Below are 17,025 nucleotides of genomic sequence, written 5' to 3'. Positions count from 1 at the left end.
CATCATCAGTATACTCCTAGGATAACATGAGACGTCCTAAATCTATTGTCGAGCGGAAATTGGGTCGTATACGCTTCCTCTAGCATGTCAGGCGAAATCGTAACCTCAAACACACTCTTAGGTATTTCGGCTGTAAACCTGGTCGAAACTAATAACACACAACGAAACAAATATTGCCACAGAATGAACGCAAGTCTGGAAATGCAACAAGCCCCTATCTTGTTACTAAACGTAAAAATGTAAAATAAATATCGCGTGGCGAACAATCCACAACTCAAACACGATTTCAGCATGCTCAATGAAGTTTGAAAAAATAATAGTGACTTCCAACAAGTCTAACATTAAGTGGATGTCGTCAAAAACAATAATCATCACCACCGCAAAAATCCACACTGTAATTTTAGGGTGAAGCCCTCAAATCGTCTACCGTCATTTTCCAAATATTCATACCCATGACTATCCCATGAAACGAAACCCAATGAATTTACACAGCCAAATATATCGCTTTAATATCGTTCAATATCTCATCCCACAAGGTTTCCGATTTAATGATAAATTACCGCCTCGTAATTTATGAAATTTACTGATTGGAAACTCGTCATTACAGTCAAACAACACCAACCGTGTATTCAGAATGCTCTCCTATCCTTGAGGTCATATTATTCTAATATTCATTATACTGACTTTACGTAACTAGTCACTTGATTTTTACTACCAAGATTTACAATCTTCATCAGAAATCGTTTTTCACTTGGGATCTTAACTTGAAATTTTTTTACTGTGCCTCACACAATAATCATCTCGAACCAACCTTCTCCAGATCTCAGTTTTCGGACTGTTAGCGGAATATACTACAGCCTGCCACAAAATCTCACATTTAATATACAGCCTGTCTCAAAAATTCATTCACATCAGCAAATATAGCCTGTCTCAAAAATTCATTCTCATAGCCTTCTCATGGCGGTATTATATGAAATATACAGGCTTCCTCTGCCTTCAACATCTCTACAAATCTTATCTCAACATATACAAATTCTTCGCCCTCAATCCACTTCCTTATATTTCAAGACTTTTCAAACCTCAATCCTCTCGTGACAAACAACTTTTATAAAAATATACCTTTTTATTTTATTGTTACTACAACTTTCGGACCTAAAGAATACAACAACACACCGAGATTTTCCACATCATCGACATACACGATGTCATAAAATTTTACTTCCCATGAACAAAACATAACTTTATTGGATTTCACTGGAATTTTCTAGACACCCGCAAACCTTGTAGAACATACCTGTTAAATCCACTTTTAACATAGAAAAATGTTATCCCGCGGTAAACATTATTATTATTATTATTATTATTATTATTATTATTATTATTATTATTATTATTATTATTATTATTATTATTATTATGATTATTATTATTATTTCGATAAAAATTTTCTGAATTCAAGCGATATTCGAAATTTAAGACATTCACCACGACTACGTTATCGTTATCACCTTCCTAATTTTTCTCAATTCGGACAATATCTCAAAGAATATTAGCACAATATTTAAACTTCGCATTTTAGAGTTTCTTGACGTAAATTTTACAGCACTGAAGAGTTTCGCACTATGACCAGAAATACAATACCTTCGGCTGATCATTACTAAATATCAACCCGACACACGCAATGACAATTGGTTGGGACAAACAATAATCCAACTACAGCATTAATACAAAATATTCACAGACCTGAAATAGTAGCCACCATCCTGGATTCTGGCTGCATCTAGCCAGCAGACCTCGCGTCTAGCCTTCCATGGCTACATTTACCATCATCTTCTCATACATATAACTTAAATTACACAACACTTTACAACGCACTTTCAAAGCGTTTAACAGGCGAAAAGCACTCTGCTCAAATGAAAACGTCCCCTGCGTAAGCAAGACCTCTGCTTCCTCTCACCCTACTAAAGGTCCAGGTGTTCCAACAGATAAGAAACCAGACCCCGCAGCTAAGTTCCAGACTCCTCTTTAACAAACCCACACTGAATACCGAGAGAAATTCAATTACTTTTCACCCACGTATCTAAACCTTCAAAGTTCCCATTAGCGGCAGCTCAGAAATTTTTTATCATCTTCCACTTTGCCAGTATATTTTAACCATAGACACGAACATGTAATAAGTTATTTGGAGACCAAATTTTCGCACTTTCCTGCTGACGAGTGACGCGGGCTTCGCTGCTCCAACAACCAGACAGAGAATGTGAAATATACGGAGGGAGATTTCTTTTATACTCTATGGGGTGACGCTACTCACACCATGAAGCTTGATTGCACAATCTGCTAATTCCGCATCCAATAGACCAATTTTTCTGAAATTTGTTCCATAACCTCGGACAGACTTACGATGTATTACGGTGTTAATTTCATATTTTTCCCATACTCGCAACAGGCGAAATAAATTATTTCTGTCCGGGCGTTTCGCGGGTTTTCTTCATCCATCGGCCTTGGCACATGTCGCTAGTTCGCGAGCCGGGCGCAAATTCTTCTCTAGGCTTAACTGCGTTCATTTTTACCCTAGGGGTTCTGTCTTCACACAGGGTTTAAGAATAATTTAGATTCTTTATTTCTGGATTTACTATGTCGCCAAAATCTCTCGTTACGAAGAATTCCTTGAATTTGGTAAATTGTTCAATATTCGAAGTCCACCGAAGTGTCCCGGCGTTTCCCGAGCTCGCAAGCTTGCTCAGACACGGGGAGCTCGTTCCCACGAGACAGCCAGACTCATAAAATGCAAACATGGCTGAAAAAAATAGTTTGTAGCTGAAATAAATATTGGGAAATAAAAAAAAATTCTCACCGTAGAATTATGGGTTCAATACTACGAAGGAAGAGAAATCTCTTGTTTCCAATGTGAATATTTATATTCATTGTCTGTTCGATTGAGTTATATATTTTCTACTTTCTTTCTAATGATTTTGAAAAAAAGGATCCGTGACTCAGGGGGCAGTGCACCGGGCTCTAACAGCTGGGTTCCGTGGTTAAAAACTCCGTCACTCAATGTGAGATTCGTACTGGAAAAATTGAAAGCGAGACAGGTTATTCTCCTTGCACTCCGGTTTTCCTTTTAAATTTTCATTCCAGAGACACTCTCCAATGTAATTTCGTTTCATCTGTCAGTCGTTAATCATTGCCCCAGACGAGTGTGACAGGCTTTGGCAGCCGGTGCAATTCCAGTCCTCGCCGCTAGTTAGGGGCTTCATTCGGTACATTCCTGACACGGTCAAATGACTGGAAACATGCTTCGGATTTCGATTTTCTTTTGAAAAATATTTAAAGTACGATTCGTTTCACTTTTACCGGGCGACTTGGCCTTGCGGTTAGGAGCGCGCAGGTGGGAGCTCGCATCCGGGAGATAGTGAGTTCGAACCCCACTGTCAGCAGCTCTGAAGATGGTTTTCCGTGGTTTCCCATTTTCACACAAGGCATTTGCTGAGGCTGTACCTTAATTAAGGCCACGGCCGCTTCCTTCCCATTCCTAGGCCTTTCCTGTCCCATAACACCTATCTGTGTCAGTGCGACATAAAGCAAATAGCAAAACAGCGTTTCACGTTTACCTTTTGTTTAGAATTTGTTTTAGGCTACGTCACACCGACACAGACATGTCTTATGGCGACGATGGGATAGGAAAGGGCTAGTAGTTGGAAGGAAGCGGCCGTAGCCTTAATTAGAGTACAGCCCTCACCTTTACCTGGTGTGAAAATGGGAAACCACGAAAAACCATCTTCAGGGCTGCTGACAGTGTGGTTTGAGCCCACTATCTCCCGAATGCAAGCTCACTTCTGCGCGCCACTAACCGCACGCCTTACTCGCTTAGTCGTTACACCTGTATGAAAATATGGTTGTTATTAAAAAGCTATCAATACTATTTATTCAATCAGCCGGCTTTAAAAAATAAACTTCAATTAACTGTTTAATAGCCGGGCTGAGTGGCTCAGACGGTTAAGGCGCTGGCCTTCTAACCCCAACTTGGCAGGTTCGATCCTGGCTCAGTCCGGTGGTATTTGAAGGGGCTCAAATACGACAGCCCCGTGTCGGTAGATTTACTGGCACGTTAAAGAACTCCTGCGGGACTAAATTCCGGCACCTCGGCGTCTCCGAAGACCTTAAAAAATAGTTAGTGAGACGTAAAACAAATAACATTATTATTATTAACTGTTTAATGTGAGGCATATTACCTGTGTTTCGTTTTATTTTCATACAAAGAATGAGATCCATTTATTTACCATTTGTGTGACGGAACTTGTTCCCACTATGAAGGTCTATACGAAAGTACTGATTCTGTAATCTAAATTTTTCATCTTGTGGCTTTGTGGCTATTACCGAAGACCTAACCCAAAATCATTGAGCAAATATTGCTATGTGAACTTCTAGATTAGGAGCTTTCAAGACAAGTTAACTATTTAGTCATATAACATCAAACATCACACAATCAGTATAAATTGAAACCAAAAGTCATTCACATTCAAACTGCACTAATTAATGCACAGGAATTCTTATCCCTATTCTGGGAAGCAAATCATGAATCTTCTGAATGAATTCAGTTCGATATTGACGAATCCTAAAGAATGATACTGAGACAGGCCAAAGAAGGTAACAAACTTGTGCTGGTCCATACCGGAATACATAGTGTTCTGCAAAAAATACGCCTCAATACAAAGGAATTTTGGCTTGTAGTAACTAGCTTTCATGCCTGCCTGCAATACGGAAGTCCTGGGTTCAATTCCCGGGCAATCAACGAATTTCTGGACTGATAGCCTCGTGAGACCAATACAATACGATAACTACGAGAGGCAGCGGACCCGGTCGCGGAAGACAAGCGATACGGTTGAGGATGTTGTGCTGACGAACATATCTGTGGTCAACTGCCTGGGCAGCAGTTTATGACCCTTAATGAACTTGTGTGCCACGGGCCGTTAAATTTCTGCACTCGTTAAGTTCTATCCAAGGTTAGGATAATAATAAATCACCTCTCATACAGATCCCTCTTCTTCTACCGCTTTCCCCACATACTGGTAGGGTCGTGAATGCGAACTGTATCTTAGATGTCCTGTTTTACGGCTGGATCCCCTTCTTGACGAAACACCCTATATGGAGGGATGTATTCACTTACTGTGGTGGTTGGCACTGTGGTGTGTAGCTTGAGCATGAAAAGTAGTAAATTGGAAAAAACGTAAACGCCCAGTAAGGAGAACAAACCAGCCAAGATTAAATTCCCTGAACCTGCCTGGCATGGACCTCAGGATGCTCTGAACCGAAGGTATCGACACTGACATTTCATTCAAAGAGCCCGACAGCCTCTCATTACATCTAATAAGATATTCAGTCACTGAGTGTATATCGTCAAAGATAAATAACATCATATGGTCTCTGGTATCCTGTACAGACATTTCATCTGACGTCACTCCGTATGCCTGTGAGTCAATTTCGACGTTCCGTTTTACTGTGTTAGATGGTAGAAAACCCGGAACTCTGTTGGGTGACCTGTGGCTGAGTTTTAATCAATAAGATAAACGCTAAGTATGCACCGAAGCTTCAAACATGCTGCGACATAGAGTGCTGAATGGGCTTTCTCCCGTCCTTCAAAAATTTACCTACCTCTGCTGTGTTTCAACCCACTATATTGAGATCCCAGGCCAGTTAATCTGAAAGAATTATAGCCTAAAAATTATTTCGCTCTATTAAATTCCGCTAATGTCGTAATTTTCACACTGCTTTACTCATTTGCACGAATAGCCGGAGTGTTTATATTTTATCTTTGTGGACTGTGCTTATAGTGTAAAGTTAATCTGGTTTCAATTAAGTATCACTCGTACTAGCTACAGGGCAATAATAATTAGAATAAGGATAAGAAGATGAATAGTACCGAATGAGATGACAGTGCTGTTTGTGTTTTGTAGCTGTGAGTTACATTCACTAGATAGTGGGGTCCCCTGTGTCGGCAGCCCTGAACCTTTTCTTCTGTGGTTCCCCTTTTCCACACCTGCACCTTAATGAAGGTTATGATTACTTCCTTCCCAATCATAACCCTTTCCTAGCCTTACGTCATCGAAACTTTGCAGGAGTTAGTGCGAAATAAAACCGCCTGCAAGAAATAATAATAATAATAATAATAATAATAATAATAATAATAATAATAATAATAATAATAATAATAATAAACTTCTTCTACCGAACTTCCCGCACTCTGGTGGGGTCAGGAGGGCGTATGTCACACATATGTGGATCTGCCCCTGTTTTACGGCCGGATGCCCTTCCCGACGCTATACGATTTCTATGGCGGCTAGTAGCATGGTGTGTTGTATGGATATGAAGAATAAAGTATTGGGGCAGACACAAACACACAGTCCCCAAGATGAATTAATTATACGGGACCAAAATCCCCGATCCGACCTGAAACCCTCCGAACCGGAGGCCTCTACGCTGACCAATCAACTAAGGAATCAGACGACGATGATAATAATAATAATAATAATAATAATAATAATAATAATAATAATAATAATAATTGAACGGTGAGTTGGCCTCTCCGTCTCTTCAGATCGCCCGCCAGCTCTACTTTAGTGTTACCTACCGCAGAAATTATGAACTATTTGATGGAAGAAATTTCAACTTTATGGAACAGATGTCTCTACTAGTGCATCACTAACGCCATTTAGTATTCATGGACTTGAACTAACGTGCAGAAAGTTTGTTTTGTAAGTGTGATCATGCGGCCCGTATGCTTGTTTATGTTGCCACCCCTGCTAGTAAAGTACCTTCCAATCATCTTGCTCCTCCTCTATAAACCTATCATCCAATCACGTCTTCTCCTTCTTTTCCTGTTCGTATGTTCGGCTCATAAGCTATTTAAGGGCGCTGTATTCGGGTGTTGTGGGTCTGTAGATGCAGGAAGTGTCTCGACCCATAAGTCGCCACCGCTGGTCGTGTTCCAACAGCTCTTCACTCTGACCGGCCAACCGAGCAGAAGCGGGGTGGCCACGGCTCTACCGTGTCTCTACGCTTCTGCATTCGGGAGACAGGACAGGGCTGGACCTCACGGCTGGCCCCAACCGTCGGCTGTCCTGAGAGTGATTTTTGTGATTTTCCATTCTCTTGCACTAATACGGGGCAGTTCCCAGGATATGCCACGGCCGCCAACCCGCTCACCTTCCCCGAGCATCTCCTTCACCGTAACAAATCCCCCGACCTGAGAGAAGGCGTCACCGTCTAAGAGGCCCACCTCCCCCTTCAGGGAAGGAATGAAAACAATTTAGTAGTAGTAGCTGTTCTTGTTTGGCGGTAGTGTAACTTTTGTTCAGCATCTGAGAGGATGCCCCTCTGAAAATTTATCGATGGAGGTGGGGGATTCGGCTAGCGTGAGAATGGACTGACAAGGTAGACAGAATACCTAATGTGTGATTTAGCAGCGTGTGTAACTTAAGGGAGATCTCTACGACACCTTTTAAAATGTAATTGTCGGTTTCCTTTCAACTTTTAATGTTAATATGTAGGATATCTTTTGGTAACTTTAACTTGTAGGTAGGCTTCCATTCTCTGTCTTCGGACTTCGTATTTTGCCCTACTTTGTCTTTGTGAAATATAAGGAAACTTGAGTGATGTCCCCTCGTTAAACTTCCTCCCAACTTAGAATTTGGTGACTCAGTTTTTCTAAGCATTTACATTTATTTCTTCGTTTCGGCTTTTAAACCTTTCCATACCTCAGTCACCTGGTAATACGGACTTGCGTCTGTTTCGTGGGGCCTTATGGCCAATTGGGTAATTGCGTGGTTTGCCTCCATTCATTTTGGTTTTCAGCCCTTTTTAAAATTTAACCTTTATTGTTTTTTTCTTCATTTTGGTGACTTTGTAGTGGGCCTTCTGCTCCTATTTACCACGGATATCCCTTTGTATTCCCCTATTGTATAAGTTAAGAGTGTACTATTGCTTTTCAAGAAACGTGTGTTGTTTTTTCTCTTGGAAATGTTATCTGTTCGCCCATTTGAGAGCATGACTCTTGCTTCGTAAATTATACTTCTGGGTTTGAGACCCTACCTGTGTAAAGTACACTCCTGGGTATTTCACACTTGTAAATTTTGTAAATGAAACACTGGGTCCAAGACTAATTGGTCAGAAGCGATGGCCTCCTTCTTGACGGGTATTTTCTAAACTGTACTAGTGAATTAACCTCTTATGTAACGGCATGTAAGATTTTTTTCCTTCTGTCAGTGTATGAGCTTCTGTGCCAATGTGGTGTAAATTACTCTGAGCTGTTGAATTCTTTCTTGTAAATTATCTCAGAGCTTACGAGCTCTCAATTTATGTTTGAATATTCTGACCATGTGATATTATTGAGCCTTGGGCTCTTGTTTTTATTGTCTGAACTTTCTGCTTATCTTCTATATTGCCTATTGAATTGTTATTGCGATATTGATGATGATGCTTGTTGTTTAATGGGGCCTAACAAATATGACCATCGGTCCCTATTGTCATATTTAAAGTTTATTCCGTTGGAGAGAAAGAAATTGTTCCTTTTTACAAATTTTAATAGGTTTTCTTGAATTTTAATTTTTGATTCGTCCTCCCATTCACCCCTCCCGCTTCTTTCCCTTCGCAAACCACGGAAAATACAACAACAACAACAACAACAACAACAACAATAATAATAATAAAAATAATAATAATAATAGTAATCATCATCATCATCTTCATCATCTATGGTCTCAGCTACCATGTGCAGATGTTTTATTTGACGCTGGTTAGGATGTCTGCGTGTAAATTTCGAAGTTCTTTGTAACACCACCAAATGGCAGAAAAAGTTGAAATCCCCGACCCGGCCGGGAATAGAACCCACGACCCTGTAGTTTAGTTTTAAGCAATTCTGTAGGGTAAACGTCAAATGTTTTACAATACATATTTTACATGTTTTACATGTCACAAATTGACCTTTTTATGCCCTCCTAAAATCGAACTTCCCCCACCTCGTTGTAACCCGTGAACTTAGTATACAAAAGCAGACACTGTACCACTAATCCACCGATGAAGCTTACTTAACGTGATGCATGTTCTACTAACATTGGTTTAATTCATTTTTCTGAAATGTAAACAAATTGGTCAGCGGAACAATCATTCCACAAACAAAACAAGAACACCAACTACTGGTCACAATCCAGGACAAGGCTGTTTGCTGACGATAACATAGATCGCTTAAGAGGAAGACTAACACACAGACTTAGTGCATACAGCACGTAACCTTACGTTTTGGAAAAATTGAAGGTCTCTAACACTTTGCTTCTTCTCTTACAGCATGTTACGGAGGTCCGAGTCAGTTCCCAGTCCGGACCTTGGGAATGGCATCATCAAGATAACGTCACTCTCATCCACTTTGGCACCAGACCTACGACTGACACCCAAGGTTGCAACGCGAGGAAACAAGGTTTTTAGCCTTATTATGTCCGTTGTTCTGAGAAACCGTGTGACAGAAGTTACAATAGTATTTAACGAGGAGAAGTACAGCAGTTGTTATGAAGACTGAACTTTTGAGGCTAACTACTCCTACTCATTGTAAGAGGACTTCTAATATAGTCATTCAAAAATAATTTTGTTTGAGTCGGTAGATGTAGAGTGGCTCTTGTCCAACAAGTGGCCACGGCTGGTCCGTTTTCCGGCCAACCGAGCAGAGGAGGGGTGGCCACGGCTCTACCGTGGCGCTACGCCTCTGCATTCGGGAGGCGGGAAAGGCTGGACCTCACGGCTGGCCCCAACCGTCGGCTGTCCTGAGAATGGTTTTTCTTCGTTTTCCATTCTCCTGCACTAAGGCGAATGCCAGAATAGTTCCTAGTATAGGCCACGGCCGCCAACCCTCTCACATTCTCCGTGCATCTCCTTCACCGCGACAAATCTCCCGGCCTAAGAGACGGCGTCACCGTATAAGAGGCCCACCTCCCCCTTCAGGGGAGGAATGAAAACGTTTTTAGTAGTAGTTTTGTTTGAGGAGGCATAGCAGAAGGCTATAGCCAGGGGCAGCTGCCCGCCATCAGACTGCGAACGCTGTCTGCAAACCTGGCTAAGAGAGAATAGTGTTGGAGCTACGAACAGTCCTATGTGTGCCCTCTAGGGAAGTATCGTAAATAGCTGTGTGCAGCACCATTAGGTTGATATATTTGTACAATGATTAAGACTTGAACGTGTTCAGTTTAAGGCCATTGACTTCACCATACCTGGCAGAGATCCTGGAAGGTAGTTTATATGCACGTGTGTCCCTTGGCAAGTTTATAATAATAATAATAATAATAATAATAATAATAATAATAATAATAATAATAATAATAATAATAATAATAATAAAAATAATAATACCGGGCGAGTTGGCCGTGCGGTTAAGAGCGCGCAGCTGTGACCTCGCATCCGTGAGATAGTGGGTTCGAGCCCGACTGTCGGCAGCCCTGAAGATGGTTTTCCGTGGTTTCCCATTTTCACACCAGGCAAATGCTGGGGCTGTACCTTAATTCAGGCCACGGCCGCTTCCTTTCCATTCCTAGGCCTTTCCTCTCCCATCGTCGCCGTAAGACCTATCTGTGTCGGTGGGGCGTAAAGCAAATAGCAATAATAATAATAATAATAATAATAATAATAATAATAATAATAATAATAATAATAATAATAATAATAATACCAGATCAGTTGGCCGTGCGGTTGGGGGCGCGCGGCTGTGAGCTTGCATTCGGGAGATAGTGGGTTCGAATCCCACAGTCGCCAGCCCCGAAGATGGTTTTCCGTGGTTTCCCATTTTCACACCAGGGAAATGCTGGGGCTGTAACTCCATGAAGGCCACGGCCGCTTCCTTCCAACTACTAGGCTTTTCCTTACCCATCGTCGCCATAAAACCTTATCTGTATCGGTGCGACGTAAAGCCACTAGCAATAATAATAATAATAATAATAATAATAATAATAATAATAATAATAATAATAATAATAATAATAATAATAATGTCGTCTCTCAATCGCCAATCAAATGCAATAGATATGTGTTTCTATATTTTACGCCAATTATTATTTCCAAATATTTAACCTTTTATTTTGAAAGCAATGAATAAAATTATATTTTGTTTTCACATTTTTTCAAGAGCGAGCCTTGATTTTTTGGACTAATATGTGAATTCAACTGACCTTCGTTTGCTTAACCTAGCTTATAATGGAAACGCCCGGCTCATTGACTAATTGTTTAGCATGCTGACCTTTGTCCAAGGAGTTTCGGGTTCGAAGGCGCGCAGATCGTCCATGGAAGTCAACTCGAAAGACTACACTAGACTTCTCCGGAGGCGAAATGGTATTAATTAATAGTACAACGAATCCAAGCCCATGGGGACCCGAAGGGCCTTGGCCTTCCAAGCGACTCCCGCTAAGCCCGAAAGACTGCAGATTACGAGAAATCGTATGGTCAGCACGTGAATACTTTCAGTCGCTATTTTCGGCTTTCTAGTGCGGGACCGCCATCTCACTGTCAATTGTAATCACGTAGGCTGAGCGGACCTCGAACTAGCCCTCGGATCTAGGTAAAAATCGCTGACCTAGCCGCAAATCGAACGCGGGACTTTCGGGTAAGAGGAAGGCACGCTACACCTACACCGCTGGGCTGGTTTATTAATTAATTAAAAATAATATCAATAATAATAATAATAATATGGTTCATGGAGCGGGTTACTGTAGTCACATCCTAGTTCGTGAACCATAGGTAAAGGCTGGGTGGCGTAGTAAGTGGCCCTGAAATTCGGGATACCAGTTACTATGGAATGGGAGTGAGCATGTTGGACATATTCTGAGTCATGGCCCTCCTTGTGCACAGGTGGCTATGACTATACAATCCACCGTTGGACTATGCGTAAGTAAGGGCAGCATCCTGCTTCACAGAATTCTCATCGAGCACGCTCAGAACGTTTTAAGCCGGCGAGGGACTCCTTAGAAACAATTAGGCGAACGAAATGGAATTGAATGCGGAGCTATCAATATTAATTGAGCTTATAGGAGGAAGAAAGTTGAACTGGCTGAGGATGCATATGGACGCGGTAGGTGTTAATGACATTTGGGTAAGTGGAGATAACGAGGAAGATATAGGAGATTATAACGTGTACTTGACGGGTGTTAGAAAGGGAAGGGCAAAGGGTCGGTTAGGACTCTTCATCAGGAATACTATTTCAGGCAACATAGTTTATATTAGCCAATTGGAGGAATGAAGATGAGAATTGTCTCAGTGCATTCACCATGTGAGGGCGCAGATGAGGAGGAAGTTGATAAGCATATGAATCACTGAGTGGCATCATAGTCGGGGTCAACAGCAAGGATAGGATAGTGCTAATTGATGACTTCAATTCAAGATTTGGAAACGGAAGTGAAGGATACGAAAGGGTGATTGGTAAATACAGGGAAGCATTTCCTGGATTTCTGCGCTAGTATGGGTTTTTTTTTTTTGCTAGGGGCTTTACGTCGCACCGACACAGATAGGTCTTATGGCGACGATGGGATGGGAAAGGCCTAGGAGTTGGAGGGAAGCGGCCGTGGCCTTAATTAAGGTACAGCCCCAGAATTTGCCTGGTGTGAAAATGGGAAACCACGGAAAACCATCTTCAGGGCTGCCGATAGTGGGATTCGAACCTACTATCTCCCGGATGCAAGCTCACAGCCGCGCGCCTCTACGCGCACAGCCAACTCGCCCGGTAGTATGGGTTTAGGAGATACGAATACGTTCTTCAAGTATAAGGCTATTCACCGCTACACATGGGGCACCAAATCCATAATTGACTATATCTTAATTGACTTTGAATTCAGTAAATCTGTTTGGATTGTGCGGGTATTCCGGGGATTTTTCGATAACACAGACCATTATTTGATCTGTAGTGAAATATGTATCTCTAGGCTAGGAGAGAGAAAGTGAAATCTGTCTGCAGAAGAATAAAAGTAGAAAATCCCCAGAACGAGGAAATTAGACAAAAGTACATGGATATGATTACTGAAAAGTTCCAAACAGTGGACAGCAAGCACGTTCAGGATATAGAAAGAGAGTGGTTGGCATACATGAATTCTGTAGTAGAAACAGCAAGGGAATGCCTATAAACAATTGTGTGTAAAGGTGGGAAAAAGCAGACATCATGGTGGAATGATGAAGTGAGGGCGGCTTGTAAAAGTAAACAGATGGCGTATCAGAAATGGCTCTAAACAAGGACCGATTCAGATGTAGATGAAAGAAACAGAGTGAAACAAGTAGTTATTGAATCCAAAAATAATTCGTGGTAAGATTTAGGTAATGACCTGAAAGGCTAGGTCAAGAAGCAGGGAAAACTTCCTGGACCGTAATAAAGAATCTTAGGAAAGAGGCAAAAGGGAAATGGATAGTGTTTTGAGTAATTCAGGTGAACTCATAATAGATCCCAGTGAATCACTGGGCAGGTGGAAGGAATATTTTGAAAATCTTCTCAACATAAAGGGAAATCTTCCTGGTGAGGTCGCGAACAACCGGGGTCATGGGGAGGAGGACAATGATGTTGGTGAAATTATGCTTGATAAACTGGATAGTATGGTAAGTAAGGTCCATGGTCATAAATCAGCAGGAATAGGTAAATGAGACCTGAATGGTAAAGTATAGTGGGAAGGCAGGGGTGAAACTTCTTCCTAGAGTTATAAGATTAGCATGGAGTGTTGGTAAGGTACCTCGAAATTGAGCAGAAGCAGTAATTGTACCTAACTATAAGCAAGAAAGGATTGCAGCAACTCTCGAGGTATCTAACTGATCAGCATACCAGGCTAAGTATTCATTGGCACTTGGAAAGGAGGGTGCCATCAGTGGTTAAGATGAATTTGGGTGAAAGCCAGTGTAGTTTAAGCCCACAGAAGGGCTGTCAGGATCAGATTTACGGTAGCGGCAGGTAATCAAGTGCTACGAGAGGAATAGACAGTTTTGCTCATGTTTCGAGATCTGGAGAAAACATATGACAGAGTACCGAGGGTAATGATGTTTGCCGTCCTGGGCGACTATGGCATTAAGGGTAGATTATTAAAATAAATAAAAGGCATTTATGTTGTCAATTCGGCTGCAGTGAGATTCAATGGTAGAATGAATTCTTGGTTCATGATACTTACAGGGGTTATACAAGGCTATAATCTTCCACCTTCGTTGTTCATAGTTTACATGGATCATCTACTGAAAGGTATAAAGTGGCAGGGAGGATTCAGTCAGGTGGAAATGTAGTAAGCAGTTTGGCCTATGCTGACGACTTGATCTTAGTGACAGATTGTGCTGAAAGCCTGTAGTGTAATATTGTGCAACTTGAAAATAGATACAATGAGTATGGTATGAAAATTAGTCTTTCCAAGACTAAATTTATGTCGGTAGATAAGAAACCCAGAATTTTGTCTCGTAGGAGTTATTTTATTTATCAGTATATCGACCGACACTAGACTGGGTATTTCAGCACGTTCAAATTCACCCGACTGAGCTGGGTTCGAACTAGCCAGCTCGGGCCCAGAAGGTCAGCACTTCTACGTCTGAGTTACTCAGCCTGGACTTAGAAAAGCAGAATGGCAGCAAATCGAACAATGGAAGTGTGACTACTATTTATGTGTTAATAAAAGCGCCGTTGAATTGCCGGTCGGAGTGTCAGCGACCCTACATCACAATGAGCCGTCTTGACCTTGATCTGAAGATGGCACGTGTCTTGGAAGACAAACTCGTGCCGTTGATGAGCCTTGTGCCCTGCGGCGCGATCTCATTCAACCTAGATGGTCGTATTACCGAAAGGAAATGATCACCACCACTCAGCCAACGACAATATACTTCTAACAAGGACGCGTGATCCCTTTTACTGCCACAACACGTGTTCACTTTAATCTTGAACTGCTGCTACGCTTATATGTTGTAATGCGTTAAAATGCTAAGGCTGAATGAACAATATTTATCAATATGGACTCTTCGTCCAGATTGGACACTTATAGTTGAATGTACATTAAGTATAATTTGCCAACGTTTCGAATTTATTGCAGCATTCATTTTCAACACTCCATGCAGCTAGGTAACGATGACTTTTGACCTTTATTTTTCTTTTCTTTGCTAGCATACTAACGTCGCACTGACACCAGAGGAATTAAGACTGGGAAGTAAGTGTGACATAAATTGAATATATATCCCTGCATTTGCCTAGAGTGAAAAATACCCAACAGGAAACCACTCTGAGGGCAGCTGACAGCGAGGTTAAAATTTTACCTTCTCTCGCATCCAAGCCTATAGCGACACTAGCCGAAACGCGTAGACAATTTGCTGAGTTGTTAACCTCTCTGTCCGAGTTCATGCAGTAGTCTACTCCATGGGAGTCCTAGTGACGTCACCGATAAATTAGTGGGACAACGCGCGTAGGAAAGCCATAAAAAGTATAGTTAGTGGGACGTAATATTAATAACATTGACAACCCTTTCAGATATATTCGTGTCTGTTTTGAATCTGGGAGATATGTATCTGTGTATGTTCCATCTTACATAACTGTGTATTAATACAGGTGATCGGAAAGAACGAGGAATAAGGCATATGGTCGTCAGAGGGTTGGTCATACTGATAAATAATTTTAAAAAATAATGAGGAATAATAAGCCTCCGTGGCTCAGGCGGCAGCGCGCCGGCCTCTCACCTCTGAGTTCCGTAATTCAAATCGCGGTCACTCCATGTGAGATTTGTGCTGGACAAAGCGGAAGTGGGGACAGGTTTTTCTCCGGGTACTCCAATTTTCCCTGTCATATTTCATTCCAGCAACACTCCCCAATATAATTTCATTCCATCTGTCACACATTAATCATCGCCCCGGAGAAGTGCGACAGGCTTCGGCATCTGGCACAATTCCTAACTTCGCCGCTAGATGGGGCTTCATTCATTCCATTCCTGACGCTGTCGAATGACTGCAAACAGGCTGTGGATTTTCAATGAGGAAATATTTTAAAAGTAGTTCAGTATCTCTCACCATTTTAATTTTATCAGGTGCTGAAGTTTTCCAATCAGATCCCTTCGCGGGCGAATTTAAATGGGCTTTGCGAGGTGGTGTTGCTAAATATGCACGTGGCTTAAAACTTCTGTTTCCTTCGGCGTTTTACCTGTAGCAATGTGCTGTCGTCGAATTTCTCAAACACCGAGCTCGATGGCTGCAGTCGCTTAAGGGCGGCCAGTATCCAGTAATTGGGAAATAGTGGATTCGAACCCCACTGTCGGTAGCCCTGAAGATGGTTTTCCGTGATTTCCCATTTTCACACCAGACAAATGCTGGGGCTGTACCTTAATTAAGGCCACGGCCGCTTCCTTCCCATCCCTAGGCCTTTCCTGTCCCATCGTTGCCATAAGACCTATCTGTGTCGGTGTGACGTAAAGCAAGTAGGAACCAAAAAAAAAAATCTCAAGCAGACTAACACCACCAAACACGTCCTCACCAACTGGTGACCGTTCTTGAACAAAGCTGTGAAACGTGGACAGTGCTTAAGTGACCCAGCACGTCAGTAACTTCCAACTTACACGCTCTCCCGACTGCGAACAGCTTGTTGAGGAACGCGAAGTTTCCTACAGAAGGATTTAAGCTCTCATGGTACGCGGCTACTCAAGGTTGCAAAGTGCAACACCGTTAAGATGCTATGGTATGTGGCTTGTCAAATAATACAATTTAATTAACATTTAGAGAATACGTATTAAGGTAACTACTTAAGTTCATATTCCTACTGCATGAACTAGCTTTGTGTGGAGATGATTAAGCATACGCATATGCATAATGTCCCGCCTAACTTGGAGTTACAAAAACGTATTTTACATCTGGGCTTGAAATATTCTTCGAGATATTGAAAATTTCGATAAATTGAACTTCGAGTTACAGAAAATATATAATACGTAAAATATACAAGATCCCGCCGGGAAATGAAAATTCCTTCGAGATATCGAAAATTCGACGCTCGATTTATAGAAGTTTCACTGT

At 41.6% G+C, this 17,025-nt stretch overlaps 1 protein-coding gene across 1 annotated transcript in view; it reads left to right on the top strand.

Annotated features, from left to right (window-relative positions):
• Window positions 1-17,025, top strand: part of LOC136867165 (ankyrin repeat, PH and SEC7 domain containing protein secG) — a 147,768-nt gene that overhangs the window by 30,862 nt on the left and 99,881 nt on the right. Inside the window, exon 2 of the mRNA XM_067144282.2 lies at window positions 9,340-9,469. Coding sequence (XP_067000383.2) covers window positions 9,341-9,469 — 129 coding nt within the window. The 5' untranslated portion in view covers window position 9,340. The remainder of the gene's footprint in view (window positions 1-9,339; window positions 9,470-17,025) is intronic.

This window comes from Anabrus simplex, chromosome 3 (genome assembly GCF_040414725.1).
Source record: "Anabrus simplex isolate iqAnaSimp1 chromosome 3, ASM4041472v1, whole genome shotgun sequence".
NCBI classification, from domain to species: Eukaryota; Metazoa; Arthropoda; class Insecta; order Orthoptera; family Tettigoniidae; genus Anabrus; species Anabrus simplex.
Note: the sequence above shows the minus strand (reverse complement) of the source record. Positions and strands in the feature narration are given on the sequence as shown.